The sequence below is a fragment of the Ascaphus truei genome, chromosome 1 (genome assembly GCF_040206685.1).
Source record: "Ascaphus truei isolate aAscTru1 chromosome 1, aAscTru1.hap1, whole genome shotgun sequence".
NCBI lineage: Eukaryota > Metazoa > Chordata > Amphibia > Anura > Ascaphidae > Ascaphus > Ascaphus truei.
In genome coordinates, this window is record NC_134483.1 from 255,042,251 (window position 1) to 255,062,017 (window position 19,767).

Here is a 19,767-nt window from a genome sequence, read left to right on the forward strand (position 1 = left end):
GTCGAATGGATTTAGTGAATCCATAATGGTGGTAAAGCGAAGCAAAGATTCCTGCTCTGAAATGGTCTGTTTTTATTTTTATTTTATAAAGACATGAGCAGTGGGTATGACACTCTCTAGGGCCCCATATTAATATATTGAGATGTCACGAACATGTAGTTAACCTCCCTTCAGATTAATCGAAGTTAATACATTGATCTGTTACCAATTTCTCACCATATTGAATTCACCAACGGGATTTCAATGCAAACCGGTCGATAATTGCCTTTTAAACTGGTAGCAAAGCTTAGATGTGTTAAGCTTATTACGCTAACATTAATCTCCTTTTTTTGTAAAAGTTTGTGAGAAATGAGTCCTAAACATTTTGGTAAGCTTCCATTTACATAAGTAGTATTCTCTAAAGTTTACATTTTGAACTTAGGAAGAATTTTCTTTTTTCATCATGTAAGAGACAGAGTGCACAATCTGCTGAAAAGGTCATCGCTGTAAGGTTAGATAGAAAACGAGAAGACTAGGATAAGAGCAGCTCTGCATCTCACTAAAACAAGCTTTTAATATTATGCAGTATGAAAAGTAAAAGGGATAAGAACTGGGCAAAGTGAGTGTTAGTGCAGCTTGTCGGCATTTATGAGGCTTAATAAATTTACATTAAGTAGATATAGATGAGATGCTGAACTTAACAATGGTACAAGAAAAACAGGGAAAAGTAGCACCAATAAACTAACAATACCTTGTACAATATTCTATTTGTAGGTGGTACAGAGTTCTGTTGACAGGAATACTAACGAACGGTCTGGTATCGATGTACGAACTTGATTATGGTACACATGAACTTGTCAATTGCCGGAAAGTGCAGCCTCTAATCGATAAGTTCAGGAAGTTACCTTTTCAAGCTGTAACAGGTCAGCTTGCAGGTATGTAAAACTGAAGTTCCATTTGAAATGTGTTTTTGCACAGCACCACACATTGATGATAATCTGACTAAACTGGTGATGTGGGCCAGTAGTTATTCTTGTGCAGCTGTCGTCCCTTTCCTGAAGAAGATTTCTGTCTCATTTAATTGAATAGAGTTTAATCTTAATGAGTAATGGAAAATTATTTTACAGCATATTGAAGAGGTTTCAGTACGACGGGTCATGTTCAATAAAGTGAGAAGCGGGACTTTGGTAACTGTACATTACCTTGCATCGGACTATATGAAATGGGGCCTAAGATTTCTACCCCGCTAAATGTTTAAGGCCAAAATATGCACTTAATTCTCTTAAACATTTGCCAATAATGTACTGTTCATAAGTGTTGCTAACTGCTCAATCAACCTCTTGAGTAACAATATTAAGATCATGGTAGGTGTGACCTGACAGCCAAGTAGTTCCTGTGTTATCCACAATTTGTTAATGCTAAAATGCATGGAAATTAGCATAGACAGTGCCATGATATTATTTAAAATGTTACCCACAAACGTTTTTATGCTCTTTATAAAGTTCCTAATTATATTACTTGTGATGGACTGTTGTCTCATAAATCACGTCTCGAAATCACGTGTTATTTTCCTTGGATTCTGTCATTCTTTCCCAGTCTTCAATATTACCATATTTACACACATCTTCATGACTATTTTTTACCTTGGAGTAAAGGTGACCATGAGGTCACGGATCTGTTTAACATTTAATAATAGACAATTAAAGGTGCAGTCCATCCTAGGTTTAATGACAATGACACATTCAAGACGGTACATCTGGATAATAGAGAAAACAGAGTGCGCTTCAGAGTATACATTGTTTGAATAGCAATAAGCATCAACAGTTTGTGAGAAGTTATAGTAATATATATTCACAAAGTTAAATGTAATATTATTGTGATCAATCACAGATCTAGTGCTCAAACTCTTAAATGCACAATGTATTCAATACACAAATATTCTAATAATTTCTAATCAGTGAATATAAGCAAAAGGAGTCTGCATTTCTTGTAATGATGAAATGGGAAGAAAAAAAAGCCCGATTAAAAAAAAAATAAGGCTTACATATGCAAATGTGAATCCTGAATCCTTTTGTCCAGACTTAATTCCTGCCGGGCTCCAGTGTCCATTCCTGGCGTATGCAGCTTCTCTTTTGGAGGGGCCACTAGCTGATCAAAGAAGAGTTCAAGATAAACAAGCGCAAAAAAGCGAATAGTGTAATTTAATTTAACATGCAAAGAATTAGTGTTATATATTAACGTTTATAAGTGCAATTCTTACCCTCATTCTTTGCACGCTATTAAATTGAATAATACTTTGGCCGTTTTTGCACTTGTTACATCTGGGTGATTGATGACCTTTTTCCCTAGACGGAATACTTTTTTTTTAAATAGTTAAGTTAGTTTTGTAAACATGGCAAGCTGAGATTTTGGCGGGTTTACATTTTCTGGCTACTCCCCTTTGTCTGCCGTCACTGTGTGTTTAACAAGAGTTTGCAAAGGCTCTCGGAGGACAACGGGGTTGATTAAGGGTACAAAAACACTTTGACAAACACTCCACCATTCAAAAAGGCCCCTAAAAAATGCATTTAGTAATTATACAAAAAAAATAATAACACGGACAAAGCTTTTCTAGTAGCATTTGTTTAAAGAAGCCAAAATGGCTTGCATTCTTTACAAAAGCTTGTCTGGCTGGCTATGTGGGATGTCACCTTTTTAAATGGAAATCATTCTCGGACCTCTTGACTAATTTCTTTAGCTTTCCTTTAGGTATTCATGCATTTGCCTAGCTACTAAAATGAACTATAAATGCATCATCCTGCTGGTAGTCTGGTTAATGGGATGCTGAAAATGCTATGTTACTTGAAATTGTAAAGGGAAAGGCAACATTTCCCATAAATGTACACACAAAGCTTTTTATGAATGTACATGTTAATACAGATTCCACAGGTCTCCCTCAGATATGAAAAATTTAGAAATGGTGAATTATAATTTTCCTATTCCCCATGGCAGTGGGCACGGTAGTAAAATACTTGAAAAAGTAGTTTGGATTAAACATTGACTGGCTGTTATATAATCCTACTTGCATTAGTTATGTTCTGAAGAGTGAAACTGTGGATATAATTAGAATGCATTCATTATTTTTCTTCTGACCCAAAACCTCACCCACTTCGTAATACAATTAATTACAAGACCCTGTCACAACCTTTGGTATGGAATTCACAGTTGTTGGATATTAATTTATTTCTAACCATTTGATCAATGCAACCATCTATAACAATGATAAACAAGGTACAGTTGTAGTTTACAGAAAAGATCACATTTAGCCAGTTTACCGTAATTTTCTTTTCCTGGAACCATGGTAGTGGGCACCGTAGGGTTAAGTCAATCCCTAGCTAGAGTAGGACAGGAAATTGAATTCTTGCACATAGGCCTATGAAAGGCCTCTCCTACTACCTGCATAAAGTCCTTTCCTGTCCTACAGCTAGGAGTAGTGTTTAAAAAAATAAATTAAAGGTCTCACCAGTGCAGTTTATTGTCGGCCTCTCTCTGCAGCTCCAACATATAGAAACGTGTGTGGTTGCAGTTCGGAGGACCGGGCAAACCGCAAATGCGTCTGAGTACGCAGCGGTATCAGAGTGGTATGGGGACATTCTGTCATTGCATCCCACATGGTTTGTATAGCGCGTGTCCGTCCTCATAGGAGCGCGCTCCCACATGCAGGTGAAAGGCATGGTAGTGCAGAGGAAAGCCAAAACACTGGACAAACTGACAATGACATCAGAGAGGCGACAGCCTCAAGAAAGTTAAAGCAAGCTGCAGCATGGAACGCTATGCAGACAGAAGGGCAAATCGGCTGCAAGAAGCTGAAAGGAGTACAGAAGCCGGCATGGAAGCTATTGCAAACAAAGGGTCGCTTCCTAAATCTGGGTGAGTCCTTAGTTTAGTAGAGAAATGAGAGAGTTGATTTTATGGAGCTAAATGTATATATTTGTCGTCTGAGTGCCACAGTTATACAACCAGAAGAGGATACATACACACACACACACACACACACACACACACACATATACACATCTACGCACACATACAAACACACACACATATACACACGTGTAGACACGGACGCGCAAAAACATGGCACACACACGCGCACAGACAGATGCGCGCACACGCTCGATGACAGACGCACGAGCGCACACATGGACGCACGCAGACATGGATGCGCGCGTGCATACACGGCCACACGCGCGCGGATCCCCTGTCCATATAAAGTATAACCACAGAGGGATATATAAGAGGCACTGCTGATCAGATTTCCTCAGAGACCGACTGAGAGACATTCTGAGAAGGAGTTTGGATCTTGAATGTGTCTAGCTAAAGATATATCTGAGTGGCTGCTGTGTGATCAGCACTCTGATTTCCTGGACGAGAAGCGGATAGGGCATGCCTTAAAGCAGGCCTCTGCACCTAGCGAGGCTAGAGTCTACTCCACAGGTCCCCAGTTGGTATTGTATCTTGTTTTGTGCATCTTTGTTTTGTCTGTTGGCATACCAGAATAAAACCCCTTTTATTCAACAACTTTGTCCAGACTGGTGCTAGTGATCCCGGTGGTTTCGGTGTAAAAGTACTGGTCTCTCGTGACAGGCTTTTCTGGTGGCAGAGGTGGGATCACTAGGCTATGTGTTGGCATTTCTTGCGGGAAATCACAGCTCAAAGACGGTCTTGAATGTTCAAGACCGCAGGACAAGTTGCTCCAGACAAACGTTGCACAAACCTGATATTTTACTATTCAATCAAATTTATATTAGTTTGTGTAAATCTGAAAATAGCTGGTCCAGGACGACTTTATTCTTCCTGGGACCGACAATCATTACTTGCCCGGTGTGCAAGATATGGGCTGCCGAGTTACAGCCGAGGTACGATGGGCCTTGCGGAGGACCTTGAGTGGTACGAGGCCGGTGCTGCAGTACCTCTCGGGCAGCCTGCAATGGTCTGCCCAGAGCAACAGCTCCCACGGACGGGTATTCTGGTGAAGCTACCGGGAGAGGATGCTCCTGTGACTCCAGTCACAGGGACCCAAAGTCGGCAGTTGCCCATGCGGTGGTGCCTTTGGTACCGCCATCCATCAGTGTTTCATGCTCCCCAGCTTTTGGAGCCAATAGCAGTAAGGGATTCTTTATCCTTTACGGTCAAATTATTGTGATGTTTAGTGAGTTTTTCGCATATTTTTTCAAAGTCCTTTTTAACCAATTGTTGTAACACATTGATGAAGTTCCCTTGAAAAAATGTTGCATTTTTCTTTAGTTTACTGTCAATGGTTTTGGGTACAAGTTCCCCCTGAAATATAGATCCTACAAGTTCTCAAGATTTCTGCTTGTCCAAAGAACTCTCTAGTTCTTTTGAAGCACTATAATCTACTGGTTCACACTCTAGTTTCAAGTTAGCTAGGTATTGACAATCATCTTCTGTCTTATCGGACAATTGCTCAGTAGAGTGGGCAATGGCTCCTTTATTTAAAAAGTGTCTCTTCAGTGTTTCCTAATAAACTTATGCAGGGCAATAAAAAGTTCAAATGTAGGGGGCAAACGAAACGCCTTTACTGAGTAATTCTAACTCGCCTGTACTGTAGTGAGGGTTAATTGGGATAGATTAAAGATATTGGACAATGCCTTTAGGCTATTCTTGTATCTTTTTTTTTTAACTCTTCCTTTTTCCTCTTCTAGTCTTAAATATCTTTTTTTGTCGCCTCCACTCTTTGGATGATGTCCCCATCATTGGCTCCCAATGTGGTTTCGTAATATCCTCTTCGGATTAATCAGAAGTATTACATCCGCATGTATCGGAAGCTTAGTACTGTGATTCCTCAGAACAGGATACTGTATTCAGACAGAAGAATCAGAATTTATCATGGAAATGGTGGAACCTCTATTAAAAGCAAAGTGGGAAACACTACAATTAGAAGATGTAGAAGAGATCAGTCAAAGAGCGGATAGATTTCGGGGGGCCCAAAAAAATACAAGTTATTTTCCAATCCATCAAATAATTAAAGATATGGTACAAGCAGAATGGGCTCAACCAGATAAACTAATGATTCCCATAAAGTTCAACAAGATGTATCCTTTTGGATAAAAAAAGTGAAATTCTGGGACGCAACGCCCAAAAATTGATACAGCAATATCTAGTTTTACAAGAATGACAACCATACTGATCAAGTGGGCGGCCAACTACATTGCTGAAGCTTCTCTTGATGTGGTGACGTGTGCAGCCAGGTCAATGGCATATTTGGTTACTGCAAGAAGAGCCTTATGGCTCAGACAGTGGATGGCGGATTCAACTTCTAAGAACAGTCTGTGTAATTTACCTTTTGAGGGAGAATTCCTTTTTGGGGGGAAGCATTCAATTATAGCTAAAGAATCAAGGTGGCAAACTTACTTTTTTGCCTCAAGAAAGGAGAACGAGGAGATATTTTTCCACATAATCAATCAGAAAGGGCACCATATAGAGAAACAATGTTATATCATCCTGGAAGACCATTTTCAAGACAAACTTCCTGAAGAGGTGGACAATACAGTCTTTCTAGTGGCTCTAGAGGGAGAGCTGCATTCACCAGGGGGAAGCTTTTATGAATGTTAATGAGTTCGGGGCCCCCATTTGGGACACGTTTAAGCAGATTCAGGGCTACATGGGCTGAATCAATAAAAGACAGATTGGTACTTCAGATCCTTTCCTTTGGATACCACCTGGAGTTCAAGAAAATCCCAAGGAAAGATGTTCTTTAAAGCAAGAAGAAATCAAGGGAATGAATGTCATTCTAAAAGACTTGCTGCAAGACAAGGAAATAATAATAAGAGTGCCTCAAGCTGAAGAAAACGTATTTATTTAATATATTTTTTTTTATAAAGGTATCCGGAGGATTCAGAGCAGTACTGGACCTACGGAAACTGAATACTTGCGAGTAAGAAAGTTCACATTGATCTCTAAACAGTCAAGAAGTAAAACTTTTCAATTGGATGATATCTCAAAGAAGCCTACTTGCACAGTTCTATAGTAAAGAAACATCAGAAGTTCCTCAGGTTTTCAGTATATTTGGAAAATTACCAATATACAGCTCTGCCGTTTTGGACTAGCAACATCGCCCAGAACATTTACAAAAGTGTTAGCACCACTGATGGCGGAAGTAAGAAAGATGGGCATAGAAATAGTCTCGTACTTGAACGATATACTGGTAAAATCGCAAAGGAGAGAGAAAAGTCATGAATAAAAGTCCCCCTCTTTTAAGTGTTTTAATATTATAAGAGCAAGAGAGTTTTCCTTCAGGCGGGCGGAGCAGCGGAAACACTTGATTCACAAGTACAGTGATCAAAAGGTATATGGCAGGACATCCCTGCAAGTGAGTCATGCATAATTTAACCCCGGACTTCTAAGGCACCCTGCGGAGATGGTCCCAGAATGTTTGACTAGGTCCGTAGTTAACAAAAGACTTGACATGTGAAAGTGCTAAGTGGGGAGGGGGAGATGTAAACAGCTTTCCCCTCACAGATGTCCGGGTAAGGTAGACAAGATGTTGCCGGGGAAGTGGGCTTGGTTAGGTATGCTAAGCGCGACAGGTGCGAAGTCCGCGCATGCCCGTGGCATACATGGAAAACCCTTTGCCCGGTTCCATGAAGTACTGGCAAATTTGCCATAGGTGGGAAGTTTGGTTCCCATGCCACGATTCGCTGCAGTATACACAGATAGGACCTTGGTGCTTTTAAAAGTCCGTGCAGCTGATCGGGAGTTAGATTAATCTGAGTTGGATTCTAAACTTTATCCCATCGTAACCTAAGTCGATAGTTCTTAAGAACTAGGGAATCTAGAACCAATCTTACGGCGGAACAACGAACGGAATACCTTCGGCGGAGAAAAAGTGGTTGCGAGGGGTGCCACTAGCCAAAGACTATTTCGCGGATCTGTTTGCGCACCAACACCGCTCCTGAGAATTGGTGCCGAGACTTCGTTTCTGGGAATTTCGTTCCGGAAACATTTTATTTCGTTTTGCCTTGTCCCAGTAAGTATTAATTCGTAGTATTTCGTAAATCAAGCTGTGTATGTTCATGTTGTAAATAAACCACAATTTATTTTATCTCTCGCTTTGCTCAATCAAAGGATCCTGGTAATTAGGGTGTTAAAAGTTCTGGTCTCCCGTGACAATTCCTACAACAACATGGCTGGATTGTAAACATAAACAAGTGCCAGTTGGTGCCAACAGAATCCTTAAAGTTCCTGGGAGTAGAATTTCATACTGCAGAAGGAGAAGTTTGTTTGCCGTACTTGAGGGTCCAAGACATTGGGATCCGGACAAGCACCGAGGACAGAAATCATCAATTCTGCAGTAGACTGTATGAAACTCCTGGGACGACGATATTCACGTCAACTCTAAATGTGGTACAATGGGAAGGTCTCCATGTGAGACCACTACAACAAAATTTCTTGCAACAGTGGAACGGAGATCGAAAAGATATGATGCAAAATATATATAGATCTATATCACGAGCTAAGATGGTTGAAGAATGCCCAAGATGTATTATAAAGATATTCGCTACACAAATTGTCATGGTTAACAATCACCATAGATGTCAGCAGCTCAGGTTTGGGAGCACAGATGAAAGATCTGGCATCAAAAGATCATCAGTTAACAGTAAATCTGCTGGAGCTTAAGGCAGTGCAGAAAGCACTGGAAGCATTCCAAAGCCACTTACGACGTGGAAATATACAAATAAGATTCGACAACAGCACCGTGGTAAAGTAAATAGCCAAACAAGGAGGAACCAAAGAATGGAAGGCTGCTGAAATCTATATCAGAAATCCTGTCATGGGCAGAAGGCTATGTCACAAATATGACAGCCATACATATACCAGGGCCACAGAACACAAGAGCAGATTTTCAGTTGCAACAAAATCCACCCTGGAGAATGGGCCTTAGACAGCCAAATATTTCACAAAATAGTGAAGCCCTGGGGTCATCCCAAAGTAGAACTGATAGCCACATACCACAACAAAAAGGTAGTGTTACTGCACAAGACAATTTCATCCCAGATGCCCTCAGTTTCAAATGGCAGTTCAAACTGGAATATCTTTTTCCTCCAATCCCCCTCATTGCAAAGATATTGAGGAAGATCAGAACTGATCAAGCAGAGGTGATACAGATAGTGCCATATTGGCCAAGGAGACCATTGTTTTTCCCATCTGATAAATAAAGTGATAGACACACCGTGGCATCTATCGAATGTACAGGGGTTACTTCTACACCAACAGACGGTGAAACATACAGATCCCTGATAGCTAGCCATGGTGCCTTGGAGATTGAGTCGGAAATAGAAGAAGTAATGGATGTTCCCTCTTAGAAGCAAGGGAAAAGTTAACTTCGACTGTGTACTACAAAATATAGTTGTTTTTTAGAGACTGCTGTGTAAAGCACAAACACAATTTCTTCTCACCAACCTCTGTGACATTGGTAGAGTTTCTACATGAAGGATTTGACAGAGGACTCGACCTGAGCTCATTACAAATGCAAATATCTGCATGATCAGCACTGCTAGAGAAAAACTAGCAGCTGAAAGGCTCATCGTTCATTTTTTGCAATCAGTGAAAAGATTAAGACTGAAAATCAGGAATAGCATTCCATCCTGGGACCCATCACTGGTTCTGGATATCCTAACAGTACATCCTTTTTAACCTACTGCTGCGACAGACTTTAATCTAACAAATCACCGGTTTGTCCCTGGCTGGTTCCTGGAATGCGACACTGTTCACCTGGAGCATGCCGCGTTCCCAGCCAGGGGTCATGCCCGGCTGACGCGCGGCTGATGTGTTAATTTATAATGGTTCAGGATTTAATAGGCTGCAATGCTTCGCGTGTCCGCCAGATGGCATAAAATCATGAATTGTAATGCAGTATATATATATATATATATACATATATATACATATATATACTGTATAACAACCCCTATAACCCCTAACATACAGTACTGTACATGCACATCAATGATACTATGGGCTGGCGGGGGCGAGATGTGTTTGCAGCAGAGAGAGATCCGCTGCTCTCTCTGCGCAAACATCGGCACATTAAAAATTATTTTAAAATTATTTAAAATACATTTTTATTCATAGTGTACATGTGCAGGGGGTCTCCGGAGCTGAACCGCGTTGGTTTCAGGTCCGGGGACCCCCTGCTTCCCGAGATAGACCCCTTTATGAGGTGCCAGTATCCCTCTGCATTTAAAGGTCCCGATCACGTGACCGCGGCATGTAAACCAAGCAGAGGGATACCGGCTCCCCCTAAAGGGGCCTGTATCTCGGGGAGCAGGGGGTCCCCGGACCTAAAACCACAGCGGTTCTGCTCCGGAGACCCCCTGCACATGTACAGTATAAATAAAACACACACATCAATAAAGAATCGTTCCTTACCTTAGCGGCTATGTGCTATGGTAACGAAGCAGCATTTCTGTATTTTTAATAATATTGTACAGTGAGCCAGAAATTAATGCTCAGGGGACCCCCTGCTCCTGCACAATATTATTAAAAATACAGAAATGCTGCTTCATTACCATAGCGTATAGCCGCTAAGGCAATGAAGGGTTAAGGCAGAATAAACAATAAATACATTAAATACATATTTTTAATGTGTGTGCTAAACCTCCCTGCCTTTACTGTAATCTATATAAAACCCCCTCCCCTATTGTGTCTGCTAAGCTTCCCTGCTTTGACTAATCTGTGTAAGCCCCCCACCCCCCTATTGTGTCGGTTAAATCTCCCTGGCCTGTGTTTCTGTGAGTGCAGTGTACTGTATGTAAATGTGGGGAGGGGGATCCCGTGTAAATAACCACACCCACTACCCACCTGCACATGGCCCCTCCGCTGCTGCAAAACAGAGACAAAAATTGATACATACAAAATAATGTCCCCTAACCCCTTAATCACCATAGCGGTTATTAACCGCTACAGTCATTAAGGGGTTAACCCACCCTCACCCACCACTCGGGATGCCTACATACCATACCATAACCTGTTTAAGAAGGGCTGCTCGTACCCTGTAGGTCTGTCCAGGTGCCCCGCCAGCCCACCGGGGACTCGCGTGGGGCTGCGTTATGAACCCTATATGTAAAATAATAAATCATGTATTTATGGGGGGGCACAGGGGGTGGGTAATGTATTTAATAAATAGAATGATGTTTATTGTGGGTCACTGTATTTTTTTTATTGTGGGTACTGGGGGTGGGGGGGGGGGGTGTTTCCCCAACGGTATGTGGGTAGGCCTCCCTTGTGGGTACTGGGTGAGGGTGGTTAGGCCTCACGGGGGGGGGGGGGGGTTAGTGTGGGAGGGTATGTAGGCATCCCGAGTGGTGGGTGAGGGTGGGTTAACCCCTTAATGACTGTAGCGGTTAATAACCGCTATGGTGATTAAGGGGTATGGGGACATTACTTTGTATGTTTTGATTTTTGTCTCTGTTTTGCAGCAGCGGAGGGGCCATGTGCAGGTGGGTAGTGGGTGTGGGTGTGGTTATTTACACGGGATCCCCCTCCCCACATTTACATACAGTACACTGCACTCACATAAACACAGGCTAGGGAGATTTAACCGACACAATAGGGGGAGGGGGGCTTACACAGATTAGTCAAAGCTGGGAAGTTTAGCAGACACAATAGGGGGAGGGTTTTTTACATAGATTACAGTGAAGGCAGGGAAGCTTCCCGAGATACAGGCCCCTTTAGGGGGTGCCGGTATCCCTCTGCTTGGTTTACAGGCCGCGGTCACGAGATCGGGACCTTTAAATGCAGAGGGATACCGGCACCTCATAAACGGGTCTGTATCTCGGGAAGCAGGGGGTCCCCCGACCTGAAACCAACGCGGTTCAGCTCCGGAGACCCCCTGCACATGTACACTATGAATAAAAATGTATAGTACTGTATGTTAGGGATTATAGGGGACGGCTTCAAAGACAACAGCTCGCAAACGCCCCCATGTGTTTTTACACGGCATTGCAGTATTGCAGCCAGCGGGAATAAAATGCTTAAATCACAGCCGGGAAAATAACGCAATACACTCTGGGCGAAAACGATACGAAACCGAACATCACCGGGATATACTGAAATTTGCGGAACTAGCCGAGTTAGAATAAAGTTGGTCGCCTCTGTATAGACCAGATACCTTTTAAACTATTGTCATGGAAGATAGCGTTCCTCATAGCCATAACATCAGCAAGGAGAATTATAAGTTCAATCTTGCAAAGAACCCTAAGATGTTCCTTCGGTGCCCACTACCATGGGAACAGGAGAATTTAGCCAGCTTTGTCATTTTCTTTTCCTGGAACCATGGCAGTGGGCACATAGTTACCCTCCCTTTGTCTGTGTCTAATATATATCAGTTGTATTTTTCAGCTATGGGAGATATGCAAAGGCTATCTGCAAGTAGTAGGAGGGGCCTTTTATGGGACTACTTGCAAGCATTCAATTTCCTGTCCTACTCTAGCTAGGGATTGACTTAACCCTACGGTGCCCACAACCATGGTTCCAGGAAAAGAAAATTACGGTAACCTGGCTAAATGTGATCTTTTCTGTAAACTACAACTGTACCTTGTTTATCATTGTTATTGATGGTTGCATTGATCAAATGGTTAGAAATAAATTAATATCCAACAACTGTGAATTCCATACCAAAGGTTGTGACTGGGTCTTGTAATTAATGATAATACCAAGTGGGTGAGGTTTTGGGTCAGAACAATAATTCAGCATTTCCAGACTCATGTCATGTTTGAGGGAGACCCGAAACTCCATAACATGGTCTAACATTGGGAGTTTTTTAAATGCATTCTAATTATATCCACAGTTTCACTCTTCAGAACATAACTAATGCAAGTATGATTATATAACAGCCAGTTAATGTTTAATCCAAACTACTTGACACGTTTTCACGTATTTTAACAGAAGCTGTATATATAATAGCCATAGAGCTTCATTGGAAATATATTTTCTGTGTACATGTACATTAATTTGTATGAAATCTACTTTATCGCACTCCACAAAAGTAGGGTAAAGCCTGTATTAAGGCTTGAGAATGATACAGTGCGCGCTGTCCTTAGACTAGTATCTCCTTATCACTGTAGTTCTCCCTGCAGCTCCCAGTCTCCCGTGATCGGCGGGGCAATTTCCAAAAGCAAATATACAAAAAAGGGGCGCAAAGGAGAAAGAACAAAGACAAAATTAGTCAAATGAAATACAATTTATATGCACAATTAGAACATGTACAACTTTCATAAAATAAAGGTGGATCACATTGATCCCAATCATCCGCAGCACCACTGAGGATCGGGCCTCAAATCACTGAAGCCCCACACCAAAGTCCAAGCTATTATAAGGGAAAATAAGGCTTCCAGCCCTAGTGATGAAATTAACATGCCGGACCAGCACTTCAATCGGCGTCCTCGTGGGTATACGCAGATGGCAGCTTCCGTAGTCCGTCATTAGGGATCTTACGTCGCTGCGTATGACCTCACCGCAACACGTTTCGTGTTAGAGCGACACTTCTTCAGGGGGTTGATCTTAGGATTCCCAGGCACTGTTCAAGTACCAGAGCCGAATCATATTTCGGCCTATGGGAATTTCACCATTTGCTAATAGCCGTCCATTCAGTGTTTATACAAAACAAATGCTAAACACACATGCTTAATAAAAACTTAAAACATTGATAGTACATTTCACAAACTAACACAAAACAATAAATGATAAATTAAATAACCAACTAACAACTTAATAATAATAAATAATGAACAACCATAATAACAATGAAATACTATCAATTTGAATAAAATGTCTATAAAGACTAAAAGGTCTAAAAAGACTGTGGTAAACATTGAAACCTAGTTGTTAAACTAACTCTATCCTATGCTCAATAGAAACAACAGAAGATAAAAAAGATTACATGTGTAATAATACTGTATATCTAAATATCTACTGTTGTCCTTCACTTATGACAAATAAAGTGTCAACAATATTTAAATAGATCAATTGTAATTTTAAGAATAGCAACTATGAATATCTTAATTTACAAAAAAGAAGAAAAAATATATCTTCATTCACAAATTTAAAGAGAATGTCTTGATCCCCATGGGAAAAAGGACCATCATGCAATCCAAAGCTAGATAATGTCTTCACATACAATCTGAATATCTTATTAACTCAAAAATTAGATCAGTGGAGAGGATATGCATATATCAATAGAACAATGCGGCCGTCTTAATATACCCTAGGGAGAATGTCTTAAGAAGAGAAATGGATTGTTTCCCAACACATCCATAAGTGTTCCATAATAACAATGAAACCGGATGTCTATATATGAGAATGGAAAATGCTCTTAATCTACAGATATCTTAACAGAAGAACCAGGTGCTCTATAAACCCAGAATTAGCACTTGTGCTATAGTGTATATTCATATTTGAGGAAATACACCACTAAAGGCCCAGAGCTCCAATTGGAGCCATAACAAATGTCAGTTTGGACCATAACAAAGAAGAGGAGGAGGTAGTGTCAGGAAAAGGAGAGGAGGATAAATCACTTTAAAAAAGGAACCAGTTCAATTAGTTCATTCAAACCCCCAAGTGCCTTGGTTCCGAGGGCATAAATCCAGAACTGTTCCCTTTGGAGAAGGAGAGTATCTCTATCCCCTCTCCTATGATCCCTCTGTATTATCTCTATTCCCCTAAAGTTAGTCATCCAATTTACCCTCATGATGGGTTAAAAAGTATTGTGCCAGATTGTGATTTTTTTTTACCTCGATCCAAATTTTGTTGGGCGTTAAGAATTCCACTCATATGCTTACAAATCCTGACCTTTAAAGTTCTAATGGTCTTCCCTATATACAAAGGTTACAAGTGCGCTTGATAATGTATATGACAAATGTAGTAAGACAGTTTATAAACTGACCAATCTCATATTGTTAGCCAGTCTTTGCGTCATGAATAATTTTGTCTCGCTTCATATATATTTACATACAACACATCTACCACATGTGTAATTAACTACTGGTCTTGAAAGGAAATTACCATTAGTTAATTTTTTCTCAAATCCTTTTTTAAGGCACTAGGGGCCAGCCTATTTTTAATATTACTGGCCTTCCTAAATGCTATTTTAGGTCGAGCTGTAATGGTATCCCTTAATTTCGGATCCATTTGCAAGATACTCCAATGTTTTTTCAGGATTTGTCTTATCCTATATTCTTGTTTGCAAAATCCTGTGACAAACATTGGAGTTCCATTGAACTTTGTCTCCTTACCCTTACTTCCACTTTCTTTGGGTATTAGAAGTTGTTCTCTAGAAGTGTTCTTACTCCTTAAGATGGATTTATCCACACGTTGTTGATCATAACCTTTGTCTATGAATATTTTTGCCAAATTGTCTGTCTGTGCTTCAAAATCTGTCATTTTGAAACAGTTTCGTCGAATGCGTATCATCTGACCATATGGAATATTGTCCAACCAACGCCCCAGATGGTTGCTCTTACGATCAAAATAAGAGTTTACATCTACCGGCTTGAAAAAAGTTTTGGTAACGATAGTATTATTCTCGATTGTCGGGGTCAGATCTAAAAAAAAATTGATCTCTTTTGTATTTTCACCCTTCAAAACGAGATTTGGATCGTTATTATTAAGATAATCAATTAATCCATCAAGGTCATCCTGCGTTCCTGCCCAAATCATCAGGATAGCGTCGATAGTATTTGAGATATTGACTAAATTTATTGGACTTCCAAATGAAGTCCAATTCTCATTTCCCCATAAAAAGCCCAGCGTAATTGGGGGCAAAACGTGTCCCATGGCTGTCCTAGTGGTCTGGAGATAGAAATGTTCTTCAAACAAAAAATAATTATGGTGAAGAATGAAATTAATGCTATCAATAACAGTGTTGAGTGAGTGATAACGAATTGTCAACGTGCAAAAAGTGTGCTATAGCTTGTGTCCCTTGTGAATGATTGATACAAGTATAAAGTGAAGTAACGTATAAAGTAACCCAAATAAAGTGCTCTTCCCAAGTGATATCTTTGAGTGAATTAAGTACGTCAGTGCTGTCTTTGAGAAAAGATGGAAGTGCAGCAGTGAGGGGTGCTAAAAATGTGTCCACGTTGTGTGGTAAATGAATGTAATAGATTCTATCCCAGACACAATGGGATGGCCAGGGGGATCCTCAAGTGATTTATGTATCTTGGGGATGTGGTATAAAATGTGAATGCATGGACAAACATTAAACATGTAACTGAATTCCTTCCCTGATAAGATACCTGATGGTTGGGTTTGAACAAAAAAATATTTAAGGGTGACCTGGTATTTGAGAGTAGGGTCTCCCATTAACTTTTTTTAGGAGACACCATCCTCTAAAACAGGGGTGAGCAAACGTTTTATGCCGAGCCCCCCTTTTCATCCATGAAATTTCTCGGGCCCCCCCTGCCTGATGCCATCAAAATCACATGAAAAATTTAAAAAAAAAACCTTTATTAAACGGTATACAATGTAAATACAAAAATGTCTAAATACTTACATATTTCAATAGCTCGCGCTTGCAAAATTAGGCTGCGTCCACGCTGCCACTGAGGGCGGTGACATCACCAACCATCCGAGTTTGCGCACTGCTGCATTCAATCACAACTCACACAGGCACAGCACGCATACTCAATCACTGCGTGAGCACACACTGCAGACACTCTCGCGCACTCTGCAGACACCCTCACACTACTGCAGACACACGCACTCACACTGCTGCAGACACTCACACACACACTGCTGCAGACACTCACACTGCTGCAGACACTCTCACTCTCACACTGCTGCAGACACTCTCACACTGCTGCAGACACTCTCACACTGCTGCAGACACTCTCACACTGCTGCAGACACTCTCACATTGCTGCAGACACTCACACTGCTGCAGACACTCACACACACACACACACACACTGCTGCAGACACTGACACACACACACACTGCTGCAGACACTGACACACAGACACTGCTGCAGACACTGCTGCACACACACACTGCTGCAGACACTGACACACACACACACTGCTGCAGACACTGACACACAGACACTGCTGCAGACACTGCTGCACACACTCACACACTACTGCACACACTGACACACACACACTGACACTCACACACACACTTTTACCTGGGGAGGTAGTACTCTGCATGCTCCGGTCCCCCGTGTGAGGGAAACAGACAGGAGGAGGGGCTCCCGTCTGTGTGCAGGGAAGGCCCCGGAGGAGCAGAGAAGCAGCAAAGCCCCCGCAGGAGCAGAGAAGCAGCAAAGCCCTGCCCCCACAGCAAGGCCCCGCAACAAACAGAGAGCAGAGGAGCAACACGGAGCTTGTTCAACTGCCCGTGCACAGCATCTGCCGGCACGCCGCCTGCGCCCCCCCTAAATAATCCTGCGCCCTCCAGTTTGCGCATCGCTGCTCTAAAAGACGAAAAGCATCTTTCAAATAATCTTCCCGGTTCTGCAAGACAATCCCCCCCCCCCCCCCTTGTCTGCTTGGCGTATGATCAGATCACAATTCTGATTTAATTCTTTCAGGCACGTTTTTCATAAGTCAAGATTATATTGCATCTTATAGTAACGTTTGTCCTTGCACATTTTTTAAAAATCTTTTTCCACTAACTTACCAAAGAGTTCCAAATAGGGACCCTTGGATTCATGAGGATAGAAAGGGGACTTTGGTTTGAGCGGAGTATGTGAAATATTTTTGGACTTATCACTATCAATATACAAACTCATATGGTCTTGAAGGGTATCATCATCCCTAATCATGGTTGAGGTATTAGTAACTGTCCTATCTTTTGATATATCCATTATCCTATTCTCATCAATTAATTATTTTTTTTTCAACTTAAATTTTATTAGTCACGTACATGGTTTACATACATAGCATACAGTTGTAACACAGGATCAGCCTGTGATTGATGAAACTCAGTTGTATGTAGGTACATCCACTTACAGACAAACAGGGCAGACAGACAGACACACAGCCCCCAGAGAAGAGAAGGGGGTGGGGGGTGATGTGGGGGGGGGTTCCTCCTACCGTGGCTCCGCATCTGTTTTTGCGCCGGCTGGCTCTCTGCGTCCGAGGACACATAGTGCTCTCCTCGCTTCGGCTATGACCTAAACGCTGTCTGTGCATTTCTAGTGAGACCACTTAGTCCATTTCGCCCCCGTTGGCCGTCTTTTGAGGGAGAACGCATTTACCTCTATTAATACCAAATCATGGCCCTTTCCACCCCCGGTATGTCTGTCTGAGCCAGCCATGGTAACCAGACTTTTAGAAAATTTGTACCAGTGTCGTTGACCAGACTTGTCAAATTCTCCATCTGGCAGACCGACCAAATCCGATTCCGAATCTTAGCAATTAGTGGGATTTCATTTTGTTTCCATCTTGCTGCGATCTCCCCTCGTACCGACATCGCAAAGTGCGCTACTAATTTATTTTCGCCTTTGGAAAGCCCTTTATTCGGCCTGTTCAGGAGGAACAGGCATGGCTCCATTGGTATGGATTTGCCTAGGATCTTATTCAGCCAATCTTTAATCGATTCCCAGACTGGGACGATCTTGGGGCAAGACCACAGCATGTAACAGGTCTGCCTGCTGTCCACATTGCCTAGGGCACAATGGGGAGTAACTGGGCAGAAATTTAGCCAATTTTGTGGGGGTATGGTACCATCGCATCATAACCTTATATGCGTTCTCCCTCAAGGTCGTGCACATGGAGCTTTTAGATGTCTCCGTCACAATTTTTGTCCACTCCTCTAGTTCTAGTATCTCCCCCAAGTCATGTTCCCATCTAGTTATGTATCCTGCTTTGTCCGTCACTGTCACGCTAGACCCGGTTACTTCCTTGTACATCTGCGATGCAAGTCCCTTAGTGGATGTCCCTGATAGACAGAGCTTTTCGAAATTCGTCAATGGGGTATGGGGCCTCATCAATTAATTTAATCATATTCTGGAATAACAACTCATCTCTCATATAGTCATCCATATCTAGCCCCTCTGCCAGAGGTTCACCAATGATTATTGGTGGTGTGTATAAGTCTCCTATAACTTGGATAGACTGTGCTATCCCTTCTGATGGTATATCATGATTAGTTATGGTTCTTGTGAAATGTCTTAAGTGTGATTTTCCATAGATATTTCTGGAGATCAATATACAAATTAAACTCATCGAGTTGACTGACTGGAGAGAAATTGAGTCCCTTAGTTTGGACACTAACGTGAGGGGACAATGGATATTTGGACAAGTTATAAATGCCTACACTCCTCAGTGTTTCAGTTGTAAATCCCGCTTTGGAGTGCTGTTAAATTTTGATTCCTTTACCTCTGCTCCCCCTATGAGTCCCTTGTTTTGCTCTCCTCTCAACCACGAAATTGGTTCTGGAGACTGGTGAAACTGTTGTTTCTTTTTTGGAACTGCACCTGTACGTACGCTGGTGAAAATCCTTCTCCTGTCCAGATGAAGTGGACGGAGTCGGGAGAGTAGATGGTTCAGTATCATTATCCATATGCTCACTTAGAACCTGGCTCCCCTGCTTCAGACTCTCAGTGCCAGTCAGGGTCTTTACTCACTGAGCCACTCCCTCTCATATTTTTCCTTTCTATTATTCTCAGATTTATTATTCTGTTCCTTATTAGAATAAATCTTTTTAGCATTCTGGTTCTGGATGTAACCCCTATTTTTTGATTTAGAGGATTGATACTTTTCACCTCTTCCTCTGTCTCGATA

General features: G+C 41.7%; 1 protein-coding gene across 12 annotated transcripts in view; it reads left to right on the forward strand.

Moving 5' to 3' along the window:
• TDRD7 (tudor domain containing 7) overlaps positions 1 to 19,767 on the forward strand; it is a 172,127-nt gene that overhangs the window by 141,542 nt on the left and 10,818 nt on the right. For all 12 annotated transcript variants that reach the window (XM_075603095.1, XM_075603078.1, XM_075603096.1 and 9 more), the window contains one exon: positions 754 to 914. In XM_075603095.1, coding sequence (XP_075459210.1) covers positions 754 to 914 — 161 coding nt within the window. The remainder of the gene's footprint in view (positions 1 to 753; positions 915 to 19,767) is intronic.